The sequence below is a fragment of the Sebastes fasciatus genome, chromosome 18 (genome assembly GCF_043250625.1).
Source record: "Sebastes fasciatus isolate fSebFas1 chromosome 18, fSebFas1.pri, whole genome shotgun sequence".
In the NCBI taxonomy this organism is placed as follows: Eukaryota; Metazoa; Chordata; class Actinopteri; order Perciformes; family Sebastidae; genus Sebastes; species Sebastes fasciatus.
Window position 1 is genome coordinate 4,744,883 of NC_133812.1, and position 17,243 is coordinate 4,762,125.

Here is a 17,243-nt window from a genome sequence, read left to right on the forward strand (position 1 = left end):
ATTTGTCCACTCCCATTATAATTGATTATTGGAGAAGTGCAGTGAGGATTACACACGGCCATTCACTGAGTTTACCTTCATTACATCCCGTGCACATGACACCAGGCTACTACGGAGTAACCACACTCGCAGAACCAGGAAACGGTCCCTGAAAGAGGCTAAATAAAAACCCGACACCCTCACAAACAGACCCCTGTGTGAGTGGAATTCCACCGACTCAGCACAAACCGGCTGCAGAGGAGGCGGAGGACCGTTAGGAACGGCCCCAACAAAACCCTTTTTTAAACATAAGCAAGAGGCACGTTAGTGGAAAACACCTATTTTGTTAAAGGATGCTTGAGGGAAGATTTTAAAAGCTGTGCGTGTGAGAGTAAACATGAAGCAGGTCCTTGTCCTCCTCCGATGAACCTAAAAGTGTCTGAAATAGCCCTCAGGCCACCAGCAGCTCAGCATTTTCCCGTGGCTGATTAAAAACCTATTGATATTCGGCGGTGGAACTACTGTAGAAAATTGCAACTCATGCGGCTGAAGTCTCTCTTCAGACAGAAGCGTTAACGCCGTGGATTACTTCAGGTAGAATATAATGAAGGCTTCTGTTATCTTGCAGGAGCTGCCGGGACACCTTTGTGTCTCACAGAGAAACAGGGGGAGAGAGAGAGGAAGATAGCGAGGGGATCAAACGAGGCATTAAAGCAGCTTTAACTACTTTTTTATATAAATGAAATGCTGCTAATTTTAATTTAACAAAAGAAATGATGAGGTTTGGTGAGTGAGATCTCATCAGCATGTTCCGATACTGAATGTGCATTCAAATGAGCTTTCTGGGATCGAACCAATCATGCAAAGTGTGCAGCAAGTGACCCGTCAGTCGCAGAGTTAGTCTAGTGTTTATGACCTGTAGTCTGTGTTTAGGTAAACTGGTGGGACTGGAATAATCTCATAGAAGGCAGCTGTAGTTTTCCATGAATCCAGTGCATTCAGAGCATGACGCTGTGAAATCGACATATTGTCACCGTAACATTGACATTTTTACAGTTTACAATGACAACAGGAGTGATGAAATCAAGGGGTTTATAACAGTAGGGGGCTGGAAAGCAGTTCCCAAGCAACACTCACCACAAGGGTGTAAAACTAGAGCTGTCAAAGTTAACATGATAATAACACGTTAATGCAAATACGTTTTAACGCCACTCATTTCTTTAACACCTTAACGCAACTTGTGATTTTTAGGTTGCAGCGGGCTCAAGCTAGTGTGAAGATACTGGTATCATATGAAACTAGAACACCTAATGAACCCATTGGTACCAACCATGTCATAATAACTTCAGGAAGAAGGTAAAAATAACGCTACAAACTTCGATGAAAATCTGGCACGGCCATTTTCAAAGGGATCCCCTTGACCTCTGACCTCCAGATATGTGAATGTAAATGGGTTCTATGGGTACCCACGAGTCTCCCCTTTACAGACATGCCCACTTCATGATAATCACATGCAGTTTGGGGCAAGTCATAGTCAAGTCAGCACACTGACACACTGACAGCTGTTGTTGCCTGTTGGGCTGCAGTTTGCCATGTTATGATTTGAGCATATTTTTTTAATGCTAAATGCAGTACCTGTGAGGGTTTCTGGACAATATCTGTCATTGATTTGTGTTGTTTATTGATTTCCACTAATAAATATATACATACATCTGCATAAAGAAAGCATATTTGTCCACTCCCATGTTGATAAGAGTATTAAATACTTGACAAATCTCCCTTTTAAGGTACATTTTGAACAGATAAAAAATGTGTGATTAATTTGCGATTGATTGCGATTAACTGCGGACAATGTGATTACATATTTTAATTGATTGACAGCCCTAATATATGCATATATCCTTATCCATAGTCAGTGTATTAAGGTAACTTAGATGGCGGTCGGCACGCTCCCAGTTTGGAGAAGCAGACAGGAGTACCGGCACGGAAGCCAAGCTGATGTACCGCTGTGGACACCACGTTAGTTCCCCGTCGGAAAGGGTGGTCTGATGGCGAGATAAACAGCAGTAAACAGATGTGAAAATGCAGTCAGAGAAGCTGAGGCTGTGGTGAAATATACAATGACACAGAGTAGTAGACAAAACTTTTTACTTTTATTTATAGTTGTATTATTTCATTTTTCATTAAGTTAGAAGTTTACTGAAATTCACCCTGTTCTCTGTAGTTCAGCCTCTCCTGCCACCTCCCACTTCATCTCATCCATGTGAGGTTCACACCTCTTCCTTTCCATAAAGTAAGACCCCAGGTTCATCTTCCACCTCTTGAGTCAAGCCTCCCCAGCTGGGGCAGGCTCAGCCTCCTGCAGAGCGCTCTGCCAAATGCTCCAGCAGTTTGTGGTTTCTGTGCCAAGACCTCTCCATGAAATAATTTAGCATCTCATTCATGGGGCAGCAAAGTCTCATCCATTAGAAATCGTATTGCTCTCATCTGCATCATGGAAAAAGGATCAGTGTTGTTATTGTGGACAGGAAATTCTTTCATGGTATTTATTCTACTTTCCATCTCTCGTTCACTCTCTCATATTCTTGTGTGTCCACATGTAACCACACTGGAGTTTGATAGATGGGAGTGTGGGAGTCTTATTGTAGCAACAGAGCGTCGCTACCAAACACAGCTCACGTTTGCTATTCTGCAGATAGCCGAGTCAGCACCGCCATGCTGGCAGATATATATATATATTATGTTTGTCATGTACACACACTCCCGCGTGCACACTTCCAGCAGGTTTAACCAGTCAGACTGTAACAGTGATGTGTACTGTAAGGTTCTGGCATAATGCTGCATTTTGGGGCAGCTGTGTGGCTAAGGGGTAGAGCGGGTTGCCCACCAATTGGCAAGGTTGGCGGTTCGATCCCCGGCTCCTCCGGTCCACATGTTGAAGTTACCACTTAACCCCGAATTGCTCCCGAAGGCTGTGTCATCGGTGTGTGAATGAGTATTTAGATTAGATCCTGATGGGCAGGTTGGCTCCTTGCATGGCAGCCTCTGCCATCAGTGTGTGAATGCTGACATGTAGTGTAAAGCGCTTTGAGTGGTTGGAAGACTAGAAAGAAGCTATAGAAATGCAAGTCCATTTACCATTTTGAAGAAGGGTCGAGCTGCAGAGCTCCAGGCTCGGGCTCACCTCCTCCGTCGGACCCTTTCTCGTCCCGACCTTGGAGAAGGAAGTGACGTCTGAAACTGTGCATGCCAGACCCGATTATCAGGATAAGATAGCATGCGTTCATTAGTTTGAATACAGCGCTCCAGGGATGACGTATTTTTGTAGGCCAACCAGGAAGTTATCATCACGCTGGTTACCTCGTCAAAAAAACAATCCAATAGGATTTTCCATTGGTTTTTGGATTATTGCAGAGAATAAGATTTGTTCCGTAAAATAATCTCCATAAATGAACACCACTTTTATGATTTCTGAAGTGTGAATGCAATCGCCAGAAGTAAAAAGCTAATGTTAGGCTATAAACCAGCTAAACCACGGTCACATGAGTGCGAGTATACACAATGAGGCTGTAAAGGCGGACTAGTGTTCTGCGTGATGACGTTCAGTATATTTATTTATTGTTATATATTATGTCGTAGAACAAATCGTTAGAATCATTTCCGGGTTTTTGGACTCATTCCTGTAGCTCTCTATAAGCCACACAACCTCCACAAATAACACCAAGGTAACTTATAAAGTTAGGTAACGTAACGTCAAGCAGCAAATAACTTGAACTAAACTTAGTAGTTTGCTAATGTTAGCTAGCTATGCTAATGTCATTAGCAAACTAGCAAAACTCGCAAACTAGCCGAAATGATTACATTAAGCTTTTTGCATTTTTTGTTTCTGTTATGCTAACATTAACATTAGTTTGCTTACCACATTAGCATAGCTAGCGTTAGCTAACATTAGCAAACTCACAAGGTTAGTACAAGTTTTTGATGCTTAACGTTACTTTACCTAACTTTATAAGTTACAGTTTATGTTGAAATATTAAGGTTGTATTGTTTACCTCGGTGTTATTGGTGGAGGTCATGTTGCATGGACGTAATACAATGTATTAAATATCTACTCAGTAGGCTATTTTATTTATTAATGATAAGTGTGATAAAACAATACACAGCGTAATATAATAAAGTGGCATATAAACGTTATTTATTGATGAGGAAGCACAATAAACACACATGATTTTCTACCTTGGCACACATGATAAACCTGATTCCACCATGGGGCTAGGCAATGGAGATTTGCCAAAACTGCAAAAAACTGCCAAAAACCAATATCCAATTTACAACCATTTTTTTTTAGTCATGGTTTGACTAATTAATTAATCAACTCATCAGCTCACCACAAACCATAAACATGAATAACCTTTGGTATATTAATAACATGTAATAATGCTATCCAATAAGCTAGTTGACTTTACAACAAGCTAGCACAGCATAGCTTAGCTTATGTGTGTTAAATTAAATTGAATACATTGATTCATTTAGTTTTCACTCTGCAGGAATGAATAGGTTTGAAACAGTAGACCACTGTCTGATATAGCGTTTATGGACCACTTATGGTGCAGGGTGTAATCTGACACTGTAGTCAGAAGCACTACTGACACTGTGTCACCATGAAGTGCTAAAAATGTCAACTTAATAACAGGAACTTTAAGGGTTGTAATATTGTCAATATGAAATCATATAGTTTCGATGGGGATAAAAAGGTTACTAAGCAAAAATGACCTTTGACCTTTAAAGGTATCACTTTTGCTGTAATAATTTAGCCAAACTATAGATTCAAAGATAAGAGGAAGTAGTTCTGAGTCACATGTCCACACACACATTCATTCACATTCACAGGTTACTCTGCGTCTCCCTAATCCTGTCGGTCCATTGGCCCGTTCCTCTCCAGTGGAATGAAAAGTACATCGCCATAGAGACCGCATCAATGGCCTATTAGCATGAGAGGTGAGCTGAGGAGACCAGAGGAGAGACGGTGAATGAAGTAGTGAGAGAGACAGAGTGCAGAGTTTAGGACGGACAGAGTGGGAAAAGAGGAGATACTGAGGGAAGAAGGGAGCAGAAGAATGGGCTGGAGGGAAAGGGATGGATGAATGGAGAGTGTGTTTGAGAGTGGCTGGAAGGAGGGGGGGAGTGGGAAAGTTTAAAAGAACTGATACATCGGCTCTTTCTCTGTTTAGTCAAGGAGGAGGTTTATGGGCACGGATAATTCTGCTTCCCCTGACACTGCCTGTCTGTCTCTTTCTGTCTCTCTCACTGCCTGTCTGTCTCTTTCTGTCTTTCTCCACTGTCTGTCTCTCTCCACTGCCTGTCTGTCTCTTTCTGTCTCTCTCCACTGGTTGTCTGTCTCTCTCCACTGACTGACTGTCTGTCTCTCTCCACTGACTGACTGTCTGTCTCTCTCACTGTCTGTCTGTCTCTCTCCACTGGTTGTCTGTCTCTCTCACTGTCTGTCTGTCTCTCTCACTGTCTGTCTGTCTCTCTCCACTGGTTGTCTGTCTCTCTCACTGTCTGTCTGTGTCTCTCCACTGGTTGTCTGTCTCTCTCCACTGGTTGTCTGTCTCTCTCACTGTCTGTCTGTGTCTCTCCACTGGTTGTCTGTCTCTCTCCACTGGTTGTCTGTCTCTCTCACTGTCTGTCTGTGTCTCTCCACTGGTTGTCTGTCTCTCTCCACTGGTTGTCTGTCTCTCTCCACTGGTTGTCTGTCTCTCTCACTGTCTGTCTGTCTCTCTCCACTGGTTGTCTGTCTCTCTCCACTGGTTGTCTGTCTCTCTCCACTGGTTGTCTGTCTCTCTCACTGTCTGTCTGTGTCTCTCCACTGGTTGTCTGTCTCTCTCACTGTCTGTCTGTCTCTCTCACTGTCTGTCTGTCTCTCTCACTGTCTGTCTGTCTCTCTCCACTGGTTGTCTGTCTCTCTCCACTGGTTCTATTTAGTGCTCCTGTTTTAACCTGTTTTGGCTAAAATCTACTGGGGAGTCGGAAGCAAACAAAAATCTATAGTCGGCCTCATTATTCCAATAATTTGGCTTCATTAATGAAACGTTGATGGATATGTAGTTTTTTCTTTCTTTTTATTAAACGGCTTTGTTGAATACTCGATTCAGATTGGTCAATCACGGCGTTCTACGGTCTGTTATTTCTTTATAACAGACCGTTGCTATGTATAACAGACCGTTGCTATGGGTGCAGTTCAGATGTCGGACTCTGGCGGACCGTTTTTGTGTCAGATTATTGATTTCTTCAGTAAGTAGCCGTGTAATAAGATGAATAATTATCATTATTTTCATAGTGTATCATTGTTATACACTATAGTTAGTGTATATAGTTAGCTGTATTTATAAGATTTTGGCTACCAGAGGTATAACAAACCAGTGTTTCGTTCTCTGTTGAAGAGTATATTAAAGCTACAGTCATAAAACTAACTGTTTGTCATATTTGACAGTAGTACATGAGACGTATAATCTGTGGAAAAAAAATCAGGTTCCTCGACTGTCAGGATATAGTGACAGTTTTCATAGTTGCTCAAAGTTACCAACTGCAGCTTTAATGGATCAAACAAGGATTTCCTAGAAAAGCTTCCATTTCAAGGTGAGGGTGCAATTTGTAAACCCTGAGTAAGGGCCAGAAAGCCTTCAGTGCTTCCCATCAGATGAAGGTCTTACAATTTATGACTTGATCAATAAATTGCCTCGTTTGTGCAGTAAATTACTTAAGAACTAGACAGCAAGGACAAGGTCTGGGCTTCATTGCCATATACAGTATGTATGTATGTATATATATATATATATGTATATATATATATATATATATTCGTCATACCTATAAATCATTGGAAACTGCAGTATGAATATTAGTGTGTGACTGAATGTTAAGTAAAACATTAACTATGTGGCCCTTTGTGGTTAATAGGTTTCATTTAGGATTTCTTTTGTTAATCGTGTTGGAGATTATGAAGAGTATTCGTCTTCTTTTTGAGCTCACTCATAACAGGATCAGACTACACGATATTTTTGACGGTTACGATGGTCACTATGTCAGATTAGACGATTGAGGGTCATAAATTCTTGTCGTGACTTGGCCGCGTCACATGACAGACTACACGTCAGTCCCCTGTTGTTCTGACAATACACACTCTCCCGGCACCACCGTCTTGATATATACGGGCTTACCGGGGCTCAAACCGCCGGGTCCGACCATGTAAAGGGGCCGACGAAGTCCCGGGGGAAAACAATAAAAATGTAATTCACAGGGAGAAGAGGAAGCGGCCGCGCAACGGGATGCTCCATGCGCAAAGACACAACGTCGGTGGTGTTTTTTACTCCGACACAACCTAGATCGAATATCCTACCGCGAGGTCTGGCAGCAGTTGCGCCGGGAAGGTCCGATGACATCATTCTGTATAATAAGTAGCCATGTGCTTCTGTTTACAGCTGTGTGCGTCTGTGCTCGGCCGGTCAAATTCACGGCGGTGACGGAACACGTTGTGGAAAGCAAAAAAAAAAACATCAAATATGCTAGACTTTCTGTTGGGACTGATATTGTGTAGTCTCAACCTGGCGTTAAAGGGGACATATCAGGAAAAACTCCGTCCGTCCGTCCGACCCATTCTCATGAACACAATATCTCAGAAACACCTGGAGGGAATTTCTTCAAATTTGGCACACATGTCCACTTGGACTCAAGGATGAACTGGTTAGGGCTTGGTGGTCAAAGGTCAAGGTCGCTGTGACCTCACAAAACACGTTTTTGGCCATAACTCAATACGCTAATTATAACAATTTTACACAAATGTCTAATAGGATGAAATGATGAAGTGATGACATGTTGACTTTACTGGTCGGCGGAGGCATACAACCGCGAGGCGGTAATTCTAGATTGAACATTAAAGCCTGTACACGTGTTCGAACAGAAACCCAAAATACATGTATAAACCTGAAAATGAGCATCATGTGTCCCCTTTATCTCTCCAGACTAAATTGGAATGGCAGTATTTTGTCACAGCAGGCCGTGATGAAAGACATACTGTATCTATTTGGGCCTTTGGTGATAGACGGAGGAGGAATCTGCAGACAGCTCAGGCTATTTAGGAGCTGACATACTGTAGCGGTGGGTCACACCGGTGAACATGACTGACTCTGGTCAGGTTTGTCTCGGACGACGGACACTGGATACATTTGACCTTTGACCTCCATGGTGTGTTTTACACGGCCTACATAGTCTATTAGGGTCAAGGCCATATGTGACTGAGCGATAGGCTTGTGTCACTGATACAGTGTCATGCCTCTCAGGTGAATATAGCACATGCCATTAAAATTGATAAACAGCTCTTCACTGCAAAGGGAAGTCTGAAATCTACTCATGGTCACTAAATGACCATGAGTCATCTTCATGGTACATAGAATGGGTCCTCAGACTGTGTGTTCATGTCCCTGCAGGAGGCCTGAAGGTTTCAACATCTCTATTCCTGACCTTCCGTTGATCCAGTGGGCTGAGTGCAGCCAGGCTATATACAGACCTGGAACTCATGGCTCAGAGTACTGATATACTGTCATTTTGGTTGAGCATTATCAAGTATCAACTGTGACGTTTTTGCATTGAACAATACTGTACACATTGGTTGAACATAACTGATCGGAACTCAGGTTCCATTTCTAACCTTTTTATTTGAGAGGAGTGAAGGCCTCAGTATCCTTCAAACAGACTAATGGCCTATTCAGACTACACAATATCAGCCCGATTGTAGCCCGACGCGGCCGTCGTAGGGTGTCGACTCGGATCGGGAACGATAAGAGTGTCGTGTGCGAAAATCGATCGTTTTATCTCGTGTAGTGTGTCATAGTAGACGACAACCGACGCCGCGTCTAGGGCGCCTCTCGACGTCCCAACAGAAAGTCCACGACGTGTTCCGTCATGGCCGTGAATTTGACCGGCTGAGCTCAGACGCACACAGCTGTAAACAGAAGCACATGGCTACTTATTATGCAGAATGATGTCATCGGACCTTCCCGGCGTAACTGCTGCCGGACCTCGCGGTAGGATATTCAATCAAGGTTGTGTCGGAGTAAAAAACACCACCGCCGTTGCGTCTTTGCGCACGGAGCATCCCATTGCGCTCGCACGCTTTTGCTTCTCCCTGGGAATTCTATTTTTATCGTTTTCCCCCGGAACCTCGTGGACCCCTTTACATGGTCGGGCCCCGGGGGCTTGAGCCCCGATAATCCCGTATATATTAAGACGGCGGTGCCGGGAGAGTGTGTATTGTCAGAACAACAGGGGGCCGACGTGTAGTCCGTCATGTGTCACGGCCAAGTCCCAAAAATAATCTATGACGACGCCGGGAAGCTGCTTGACATCCTCCTGGATCCACCTTCTCACATATGTTCACATTATATGTATTATTTTCTGTCATATGGATTGTCTATGTTGTATTTTCATTATGTTGTTACTCTGTACACACGACATATATTGCACGTCTGTCCAACCTGGAAGGGGGATCCCCTCCTCTGTTCAAAGTTTTTTTTTGGTTTTCCTTATCCGATGAGAGGGTCATACTGTAAAGGACAGAGGGTGTCGTATCCTGTACAGATTGTAAAGCCCCCTGAGGCAAATTTGTGATTTTGGGCTATACAAATAAAATTGACTTGACCTTTATGTGTAAAGTCAGTTCCATTTTAAAGACCATTATTACTACACCATGAGCTAAGTTTTACTGTAACTTTGCCAGATTGTGTCACTGACTCTCATAATGGCTTCATTAGTTCAGGATGGCATGTTTCCTTGTTTGGTAACAGATGGTAACATCTGTACAAGAATGAGTAAACCTCTAACAATCCCCCACGTAATCCATTCCAGGCCGATGACGTGTGCAGGTCAGAATATCTATTTTTGGAAAAGGGCAGAGAGACATTCCCTCGCTGACGACCCCCAACTGTAGACCCGTTGCACCCCCCCCACACTCCCACCCAGCTGTTCCACATTTAGCCCTGGCTCCAGTGAGGTGAGTGGGAGAGTGGGGGAATGGGAGAAAATGAGGAGGGGGTGCTATACCGGCAGGCCTTGCTGGTGGGTGGGTGGGCGTATGCCTCGCCACTGTCACTGTCCGTCTAAACGCCGGTTCACTCCCCCCCCCCCCCCCCCCCCCCCCCCCTGAAGTCAGCCAGTCAGAAGTGGTGGAGCCAGCTGCTCGCTCAGTCAGTCCGTGGAGAAAGTGGACACTCCAAGAACTAGACCAAACGCTTCTAACGACGCGTTCTCTTTCGGAGCGGAGGTGCCAGATTCACCCGAGACGCCGAGATGACTCGTGACTCGTAAGTTTCAGCGGGGTGGTTGAGAAGCAGTGGAGCTACTGTAGGATTTAGGAGGGGTTTAAAGATTGCAGTGGGTCACACTATCAAATGAAAGGAGGCTCAGTGGTCTGTATTAAACATGTTCCCTTTCCTCACCTTCAGTGTTATCCCCTCTGAAGCAGGTTTAGCATTTACAATACAGGCTCATGATTGAGGATTATAGCCTGCCTTTCTACCTGTTCTGTTTGAACTATTCATCTCTTTGGCCTCTCTTCCCGCTCAAGACGAGGAACTAGCTTTTAGCTTTTAGCACCATCCACCTATTCATTTATTATTTGGAGCGTCTCTCACCAGATGAGAAGCTTATACATGTTGCCGTTGAACTCGGAGTCCAATCAGAGGTGATGGGGCACTTTTCTCCTTCGCTGCCTGGAGAAGGAGCTGCTGTTGTATTTCCAGAGGACATGTGCGGCGATAGAAATGTATAGGAAAGCTGTTTGTGTATGTTTTTATTGTAAAGGTGTGTGTTCGTGGTGGTGATGGGGACGTTTAATGTCTCCGCCATAGTAATTCCCCTTACTGTTTGCAAATGTGTGAACACTGAGGTGGAGATGCTGCTAGTTTGTATACTTGAATGCTACATTTGTGAAATATAAATGAGCAAAAGTGACCTGTTAATATCTGCATCCAATCATAGTGGCCATCTTCCATATAAACTAAACCGACTCATGGCGAGTCGCGGACTCACTGTGGTGAGGTTTTGCGGTAACGCCCAAAACAAGCAACGGAGCGGTGACGTTACGGAGCAGAGAGAGCCAGAGGAAATGAATACAATGTAACAACTTAATGCTTTGGGGCGGCTGTAGAGCGGGTCGACCTTTTAACCGTAGGGTTGGCGGTTCGATCCCCTTCTCCTGCTGTCTGCGTGTCGAAGTGTCCTTGAGCAAAACACTGAACCCCCAAGTTGCTCCCTAAGCGCTTTACAGCAGCCCGCTGCTCCTAAATGCTAACAATGGGTTAAATACAGAAGTCATGTACAGTACCTGCATCTATATGATGAATCTAAAAGTTTAAGTTTTAACTTCATCCACGCACTCTCGTCACAGCGTAGGAAAGCACATTCTCATCTGCTATCGCCAGATGAGTGACAACTTTGTTTGGCTCCTTTTCTGTAACTAGTGTAGCATTAAAGCATGGTGGAATTAGCTAGCTAGCTAGCTAGCTAGCTGGCTATTTAGCCACGCTTTAATGCTATACTAGTTACAGAAAGTTAGCCGAACAGCGGGCTGGTGGATCTAACAGTCCCTCCGCCTCACTTCCCGCCGCTCCGGAGAAGGCAAAGCTATCCGTCTCCGGAGCTGCGTCCGCTCTCTTTACGGCGAGCCACGACCACAGTTTACGGCCCCACTGACGTGTGTTCTGTTGTCACCAAAACAACTAACAACAATCACTATTTTCTTACTGTTCAAAAGTGTCATCCTTCCGTCTAGCTATCTGCGTTGGTGCAGGTTATTTTTTGCAGTGGTCGTATTCTCAGCCTTATGGGATAGTTATTTTCTAAGAGCCCTCCATCTGTGGTTACATGCCATGTTCATGTCTCGATGCAACAGTTGTAAGTAATGTAGCTGGATTATTATTCACCCATTGCCGTGTGTGACGTAGGGCCGCCCCTCTTAGTAGATTAGTCCACACATCGGTAGTTGTGGTCTTAGTCAACTTAGTCGATTTGTAGTTTTTGATGGTTTTTTCATGCTGAATGATATATTTCCTATAAACCCATGAGCTCATCTCTGGTAAACACAAGATGTTAAGTGTTGCTTTTCTGTGATTCTCTGTGGAGACACTCAGTTTTTACAGATCTGTGTGTTAGTCGATGAAGAATTTCTCTGGTGAAGGACAGCCGTAGTGCGACATCACCTCCTGCATATATCTGCAGTGTTGACACATGTCACCTGTCGTCTGTCAGTTCACCCAGCAACAATGACATCATTGGACAACAGAAGCGGTGCAGGTCATTAACAACACACCGCTGTGCTCCTGTCCTGCTGTCTGTGTTGTGGTGTCCATTCATATTTCATGTACAATATTAATTCGTCGAGCACAATGTACCAACTGTACCAGCTGAGAAGAATTGATTTGGTTCCATTTAATCAGCGTGCTGTATTGATTGTCTGTGTCGGGAACGCCACAGGTGTAATTAATAACATTAATGATTTCCAATATTCAGCTGTGGTTTCTCTTGAAAGGCCTCATATTTTACTAGTGGACACACCCCCACAGCAGGTGATCCATGGCCAAAAACACCCTGAATATCGCTGGAGGCCGCATGGATTCTGAATCCTTATGAGTCCTTTATCAACACCAACAATCAACTAACAGTTAAAAATAAGTCAAAGTTGGATTCAGTTGAGAAGATCTATACTTTTTGTTGGCCCAGAAAGCAGAAACATTACTGTTTTGTGTGGCACTCTAGAAAACTATTAAATTGATAAGCTTAAATTATTGATATGATATCAATGAAAGTTCGACTGGGAGATGATGGGAAACATTTATTTGAGTTGTACTTTGACTTTTTAGTTTGGCCTATCGCTCCGCTAACATGGAGGGGGGCGGGCTTTATGATCTCTACTTCAGCCAGCCACAAGGGTGTGATCCAGATGTTTTGGCTTCACTTTTGGGGAGCTGTCGTGTTGTCCATCTTTATATACAGTCTATGGAAATAATAACTGAGTTAGTATGGATTTTTTGATGTGGGGTTGTATGCACACTCCCGTGTTCTGCAAGGTAAAATGACTGTTTTTGTCAATGGAGTCTGGTGGCTTTGAAGAGTCAGAAAGGCAGTCATCAGACAGCCCTTTCCGACAGGGAACTGAAGCCGTTATATCTTTGTCTTCAAAGCCACCAGACTCCTTTAACAGAAACAGTACCTTTACCCCACAGGACACAGGAGTTGCTGGTCCATATAGTGTCATCATGCAGAAACCTACGTCAGGTCACGTGGGGAAAAAGTTTTTATAAGTTCTTGGGGTAAATAGCATTTTGACGCTAAAACAAACGTACTTCGACCGAGATGTGAATGTTTGAATTTGAATACATAAAGGAACACCATAAAGGACCCGCCCTTTAACTAGTTACAGCTGACATTATCTGCCACAGGCAACAATTGTCATTTCATTTCAAAGTAAGGGTCGTTGATGTTTAGCATCAGTCGAAAATGAGAAGCCTGCTACTTGAATGTTTTGAGCATTGCTAATAAAAAAGAGAGAGGACAGACAAAAGATTGTTAGCCTCCGACTGGATCCGAACACAAGCAGCTATCAGAACAGACAGCTGCAACTTATCGAAATATGAAACAAACTAATGTATCTGGTAAATTCATGTGAAGAAGTTATATGTTGCAACTGATGTCCTTGTGTGCCCTCGAATGTTTCCTATCTGGTGGAGATGTTTGAAATGCCTCTTGTGTAATGTCTTTTATTAAGGAGACCACAAGCCTGTAAAATGAAGCTCAAAAATGTGCTTCCCTTCCTCGCATCTCTGTGGAGTGAATCACCTGCAGCATCCACTTCACCTGCCAGCTGACATGATGCCACCTCCGGCGGGTGAAGTCTCGTTGTCTTGCCGCCGATTTTATGGCCGAAGAGAACTACGTCACACTAGTTGAACTGCTCACACAAGAGATACAAGAACAACAGTGTTTGACTCCAAGGTTGCATTCTACTTCTTTATCTGTGACGCCATTTCAGTAGTGTTGCAAATGTCAAGGTCTGCTTCACTCCTCGGTTTCAGGGTCGAGCTTGCAGGTGAGAAAGAAAGAAAAAAAAAAGCAGCGCGTCAGCCTCTGAGCTGAACACGATCCGTTTCAGGTCTTTCTCATGTAAAATGATCCGCGAGCATCTCGGTGTACCTGGAAACTTCCTGTGGGAGTTACGGAAGGACAAAGGCTGCCTTTTTGCACTGTACTCTGGTCAGTTTTTTGCCACCTAAGCAGTAATAGGAAGCTCTCTGTGTATTGGCAGGGAGTGTTCTCTCACACCCTGTGTACTGTGAGAGAACAGTAACTTTATCACGTACAGTCAGAGAATGAAATGCATCATTGTTATCGCAGCACCGGCGCCGTCTCATGGACGCACCTCCTCCCCTCGCGGTCTTTGGCGCACCTGTCGGCCACTTGATAGGGGACTTATTTGCTATGCACGTCCCCAGAGACGCGTCCACGTCTGTGTTTGTAGCTTCGCTGTCTGCTCAAGGACACTTTGACAGAAAGGGATGGACTCAGCCTGTGACCTCGCTGTCACCTGATCATCTCTGTCTTGTTTTGTGTGTCCCGGTGTTTGTCTATGTCAAGGGCTGATTTGATTAAGCAGCATTCTCCTGGCTGTAGCCCGTCCTCCCCTCCCCTCCCCTGTCCTTGTGTCTTCTCTATCTCTTCTTGTATCTTTTGATCATTTGATTTTCCTTTCACAAAAGGATATTAAAATTACAAAAAATTAGAGGTTATTTGATTTTCATTTTAAAATACAAAAATTAAAATTGACATACAAGGCTGAACTAAACTTAAAAAATTAGTTCCAAAAGGGCAAAACATTTGGCCCTACTTTAGTAGGGGCAAGCAGTGAGCGGGGGTATGTGAGCCATGCTCACTTTTGCCTTGTTACCCAAGTAAAAGTGAAAATCGATTTTCATTTTCATCATCATCCTAAACCATAAATTCCAATTAATCGATACAAGATCGATTTATCGTCCAGCTCTAACTGCTTCACTTGTCTACCTTCGCATCGTGTCTTTTCCTGAATAGAAGTATTTTTTTGTGGAAACAAATTTTTGAAAATGTCAAGGTTGTACTAAATCTGAGGACTTTGGCATGTCAAACATCTGGCCTGTCCCACATGGGATTACAAGACATATCGGTTACAACATTACAGGCACCTCATGCATATGCTTTCATATAATATATACATGTGACCAATTAAAAAAAATTGTATGAGCTGCTACAAGCCTGTCGTTTATCCGGTTTGTCCAAATAACTGTCCTAAATCGATCTACTGTACGAGCATCGTCTATATTTACAAAAGTTCTGATTTTATCTTACTAAACTAAGGTATCGCCCGGTTAAAATGTCATCATCGAGATCACACATTTTCTCTCAGACTGACAATCTGTCCCAACATGAAGTGATAAAATACTAGATCTAAGCCGGGCACATGAAGATCTCCGCTTCTCAGATGACTTATATACAACATCATTCTTAGAATGATGACAGGACTGTTGTACTTACAGTTCTACTTGTTGTATTATGGATTGTTTGCAGCCTTAATGTCGTTCGGCTCTCTCTCTTTCCGTCTGCAGCGTGCCCGGAAGAATGAGTCAGCCTCAAAATTGTCCAGTAAGTCCAGTACACATCTTACTGGAGTCATCTGCTGGCTCAGACGCGGCCCGTCCTCGGCCAAGTGGGCAGGAAATACAGTATCGCAGGATGCCATGTTAGAAGATGGCACGCTTTGAAAATGTTAGCACTCAGAGAAAATACTTCCGTGGCCCCAAAACTGAATTCCTGGAGTCATCGTGTATTCATGCCATCAGTATGCAGTAGAATGGTTTGCTGCAGTTTAAGGTTCTGGTTACGAACATTTTTCAAAGTTAGCATCCCTAGTGGAGGTAGAAGGAAGTCTCCGCTTTACCGTGGTATTGAGAATCGTGGAAGTTCACTGGTATTGGTATCGACTGCTAGATTTCTGTTGTCGTGACATCCCTACATGCCAGCACAGTCAGTTAGTCAGTAATGATTGTAAAGTCATGCCTTTATTCTGACACATCTCAGTAAACATCAGACGAGTCTAGAAAGTGACGGGGATCACCACAGAGAAGAGAGTCTCCTCCGTCTCTATTTAGTCAGCTGGAGTTGTTTCTTTCTTGCCTGCTGTGGCGAAAAAAGGACTGCTGACTGGCCCTGATGATGTCATCTACTCTCCTCAGCACCACACACACACACACATTAAGAAGAGGCGGCTGTTTGTAGAGTTTAATTAAAGAGGAGGGCTGGCTGACGGTGAATTACTGTCCCCCTCAGTGGGACTCGGTCAAAGAGCTGCTGTTGATAGAACTGGAGAAAGTCTCTGGTTAAATATGGCGTTATTTGTGATATATATCTGTGTGTTTATTTCAGGCTTGTTATGTTTCGTCTTTGCACTTAAGAGCACGTTCAAATTGCCAAATGTGGTAAATGTAAATGCAGTGGATGAAAAAAAAGACATAATGCTGCCGCCAACCGCCTCTCTGGTATGCGTCCTTGCTACGATCCTTTTTAACAAAGCGTATGCACACTTCTTATCTGGGGTCTTTGTAAAGTGTTTTGTGGGGAATATCTTGTGGTTTATGAGCGTGTGTGTGTGCGTCTGTGGCATTTTGAGCCACCTGTGCCCTGCAGCTTCCATGCGGCGATGCAACCTGAAATGGCATCAGGCCTCAGGGGAGCGAAGACGTCCCGCTGCTCACCTCCATCCTGCTGCCTTTGTTTCTATTTACAGCTTTTCTATCATCCCTTTCGTCACCTTTCCCCCCCATCTCTCTCTCACCTCGTCCTGGTGGGATATCTGTCTCTGTAGCACTACTAAAGCCTGACTAATGTGTTGAACGGTATAGTCACACGATATTCAAGCTTCACTTCGATCCCCAGCTATCATCTTTATATTGTTCGGGCTGCAGAATCCATTGTGCATTCTTTACAATTTATTTGTAAAAAAATCTTGATTACTATACCATTTAAAGGCACAGTGTGTTCTGTAACTAATGGAATGGCACTGTGGTGTTAGAATTGATTCAGATTCATTCTTTATTGTCCAGAAAATGCTGTCAACAGCCATAAAAAAAAAAAAAAAAAAAAAAAAAAAAAATTCCGATTCTCCGGCCAATCTCACGTTCCATAGT

The 17,243-nt window shown here is 43.7% G+C and overlaps 1 protein-coding gene across 2 annotated transcripts in view; it reads left to right on the forward strand.

Annotated features, from left to right (window-relative positions):
• The window catches only part of enah (ENAH actin regulator), a 168,468-nt gene that overhangs the window by 29,423 nt on the left and 121,802 nt on the right, over positions 1–17,243 (forward strand). The window contains exon 1 of one of the 2 annotated variants that reach the window (XM_074616598.1): positions 10,163–10,337. The exons of the other annotated variant lie outside the window; for it this stretch is intronic. Within the exon in view, the coding sequence (XP_074472699.1) occupies positions 10,324–10,337 (14 nt within the window). The 5' untranslated portion in view covers positions 10,163–10,323. Of the gene's footprint in view, positions 1–10,162; positions 10,338–17,243 lie in introns of those variants that run through there. 2 annotated transcript variants of the gene reach the window in all.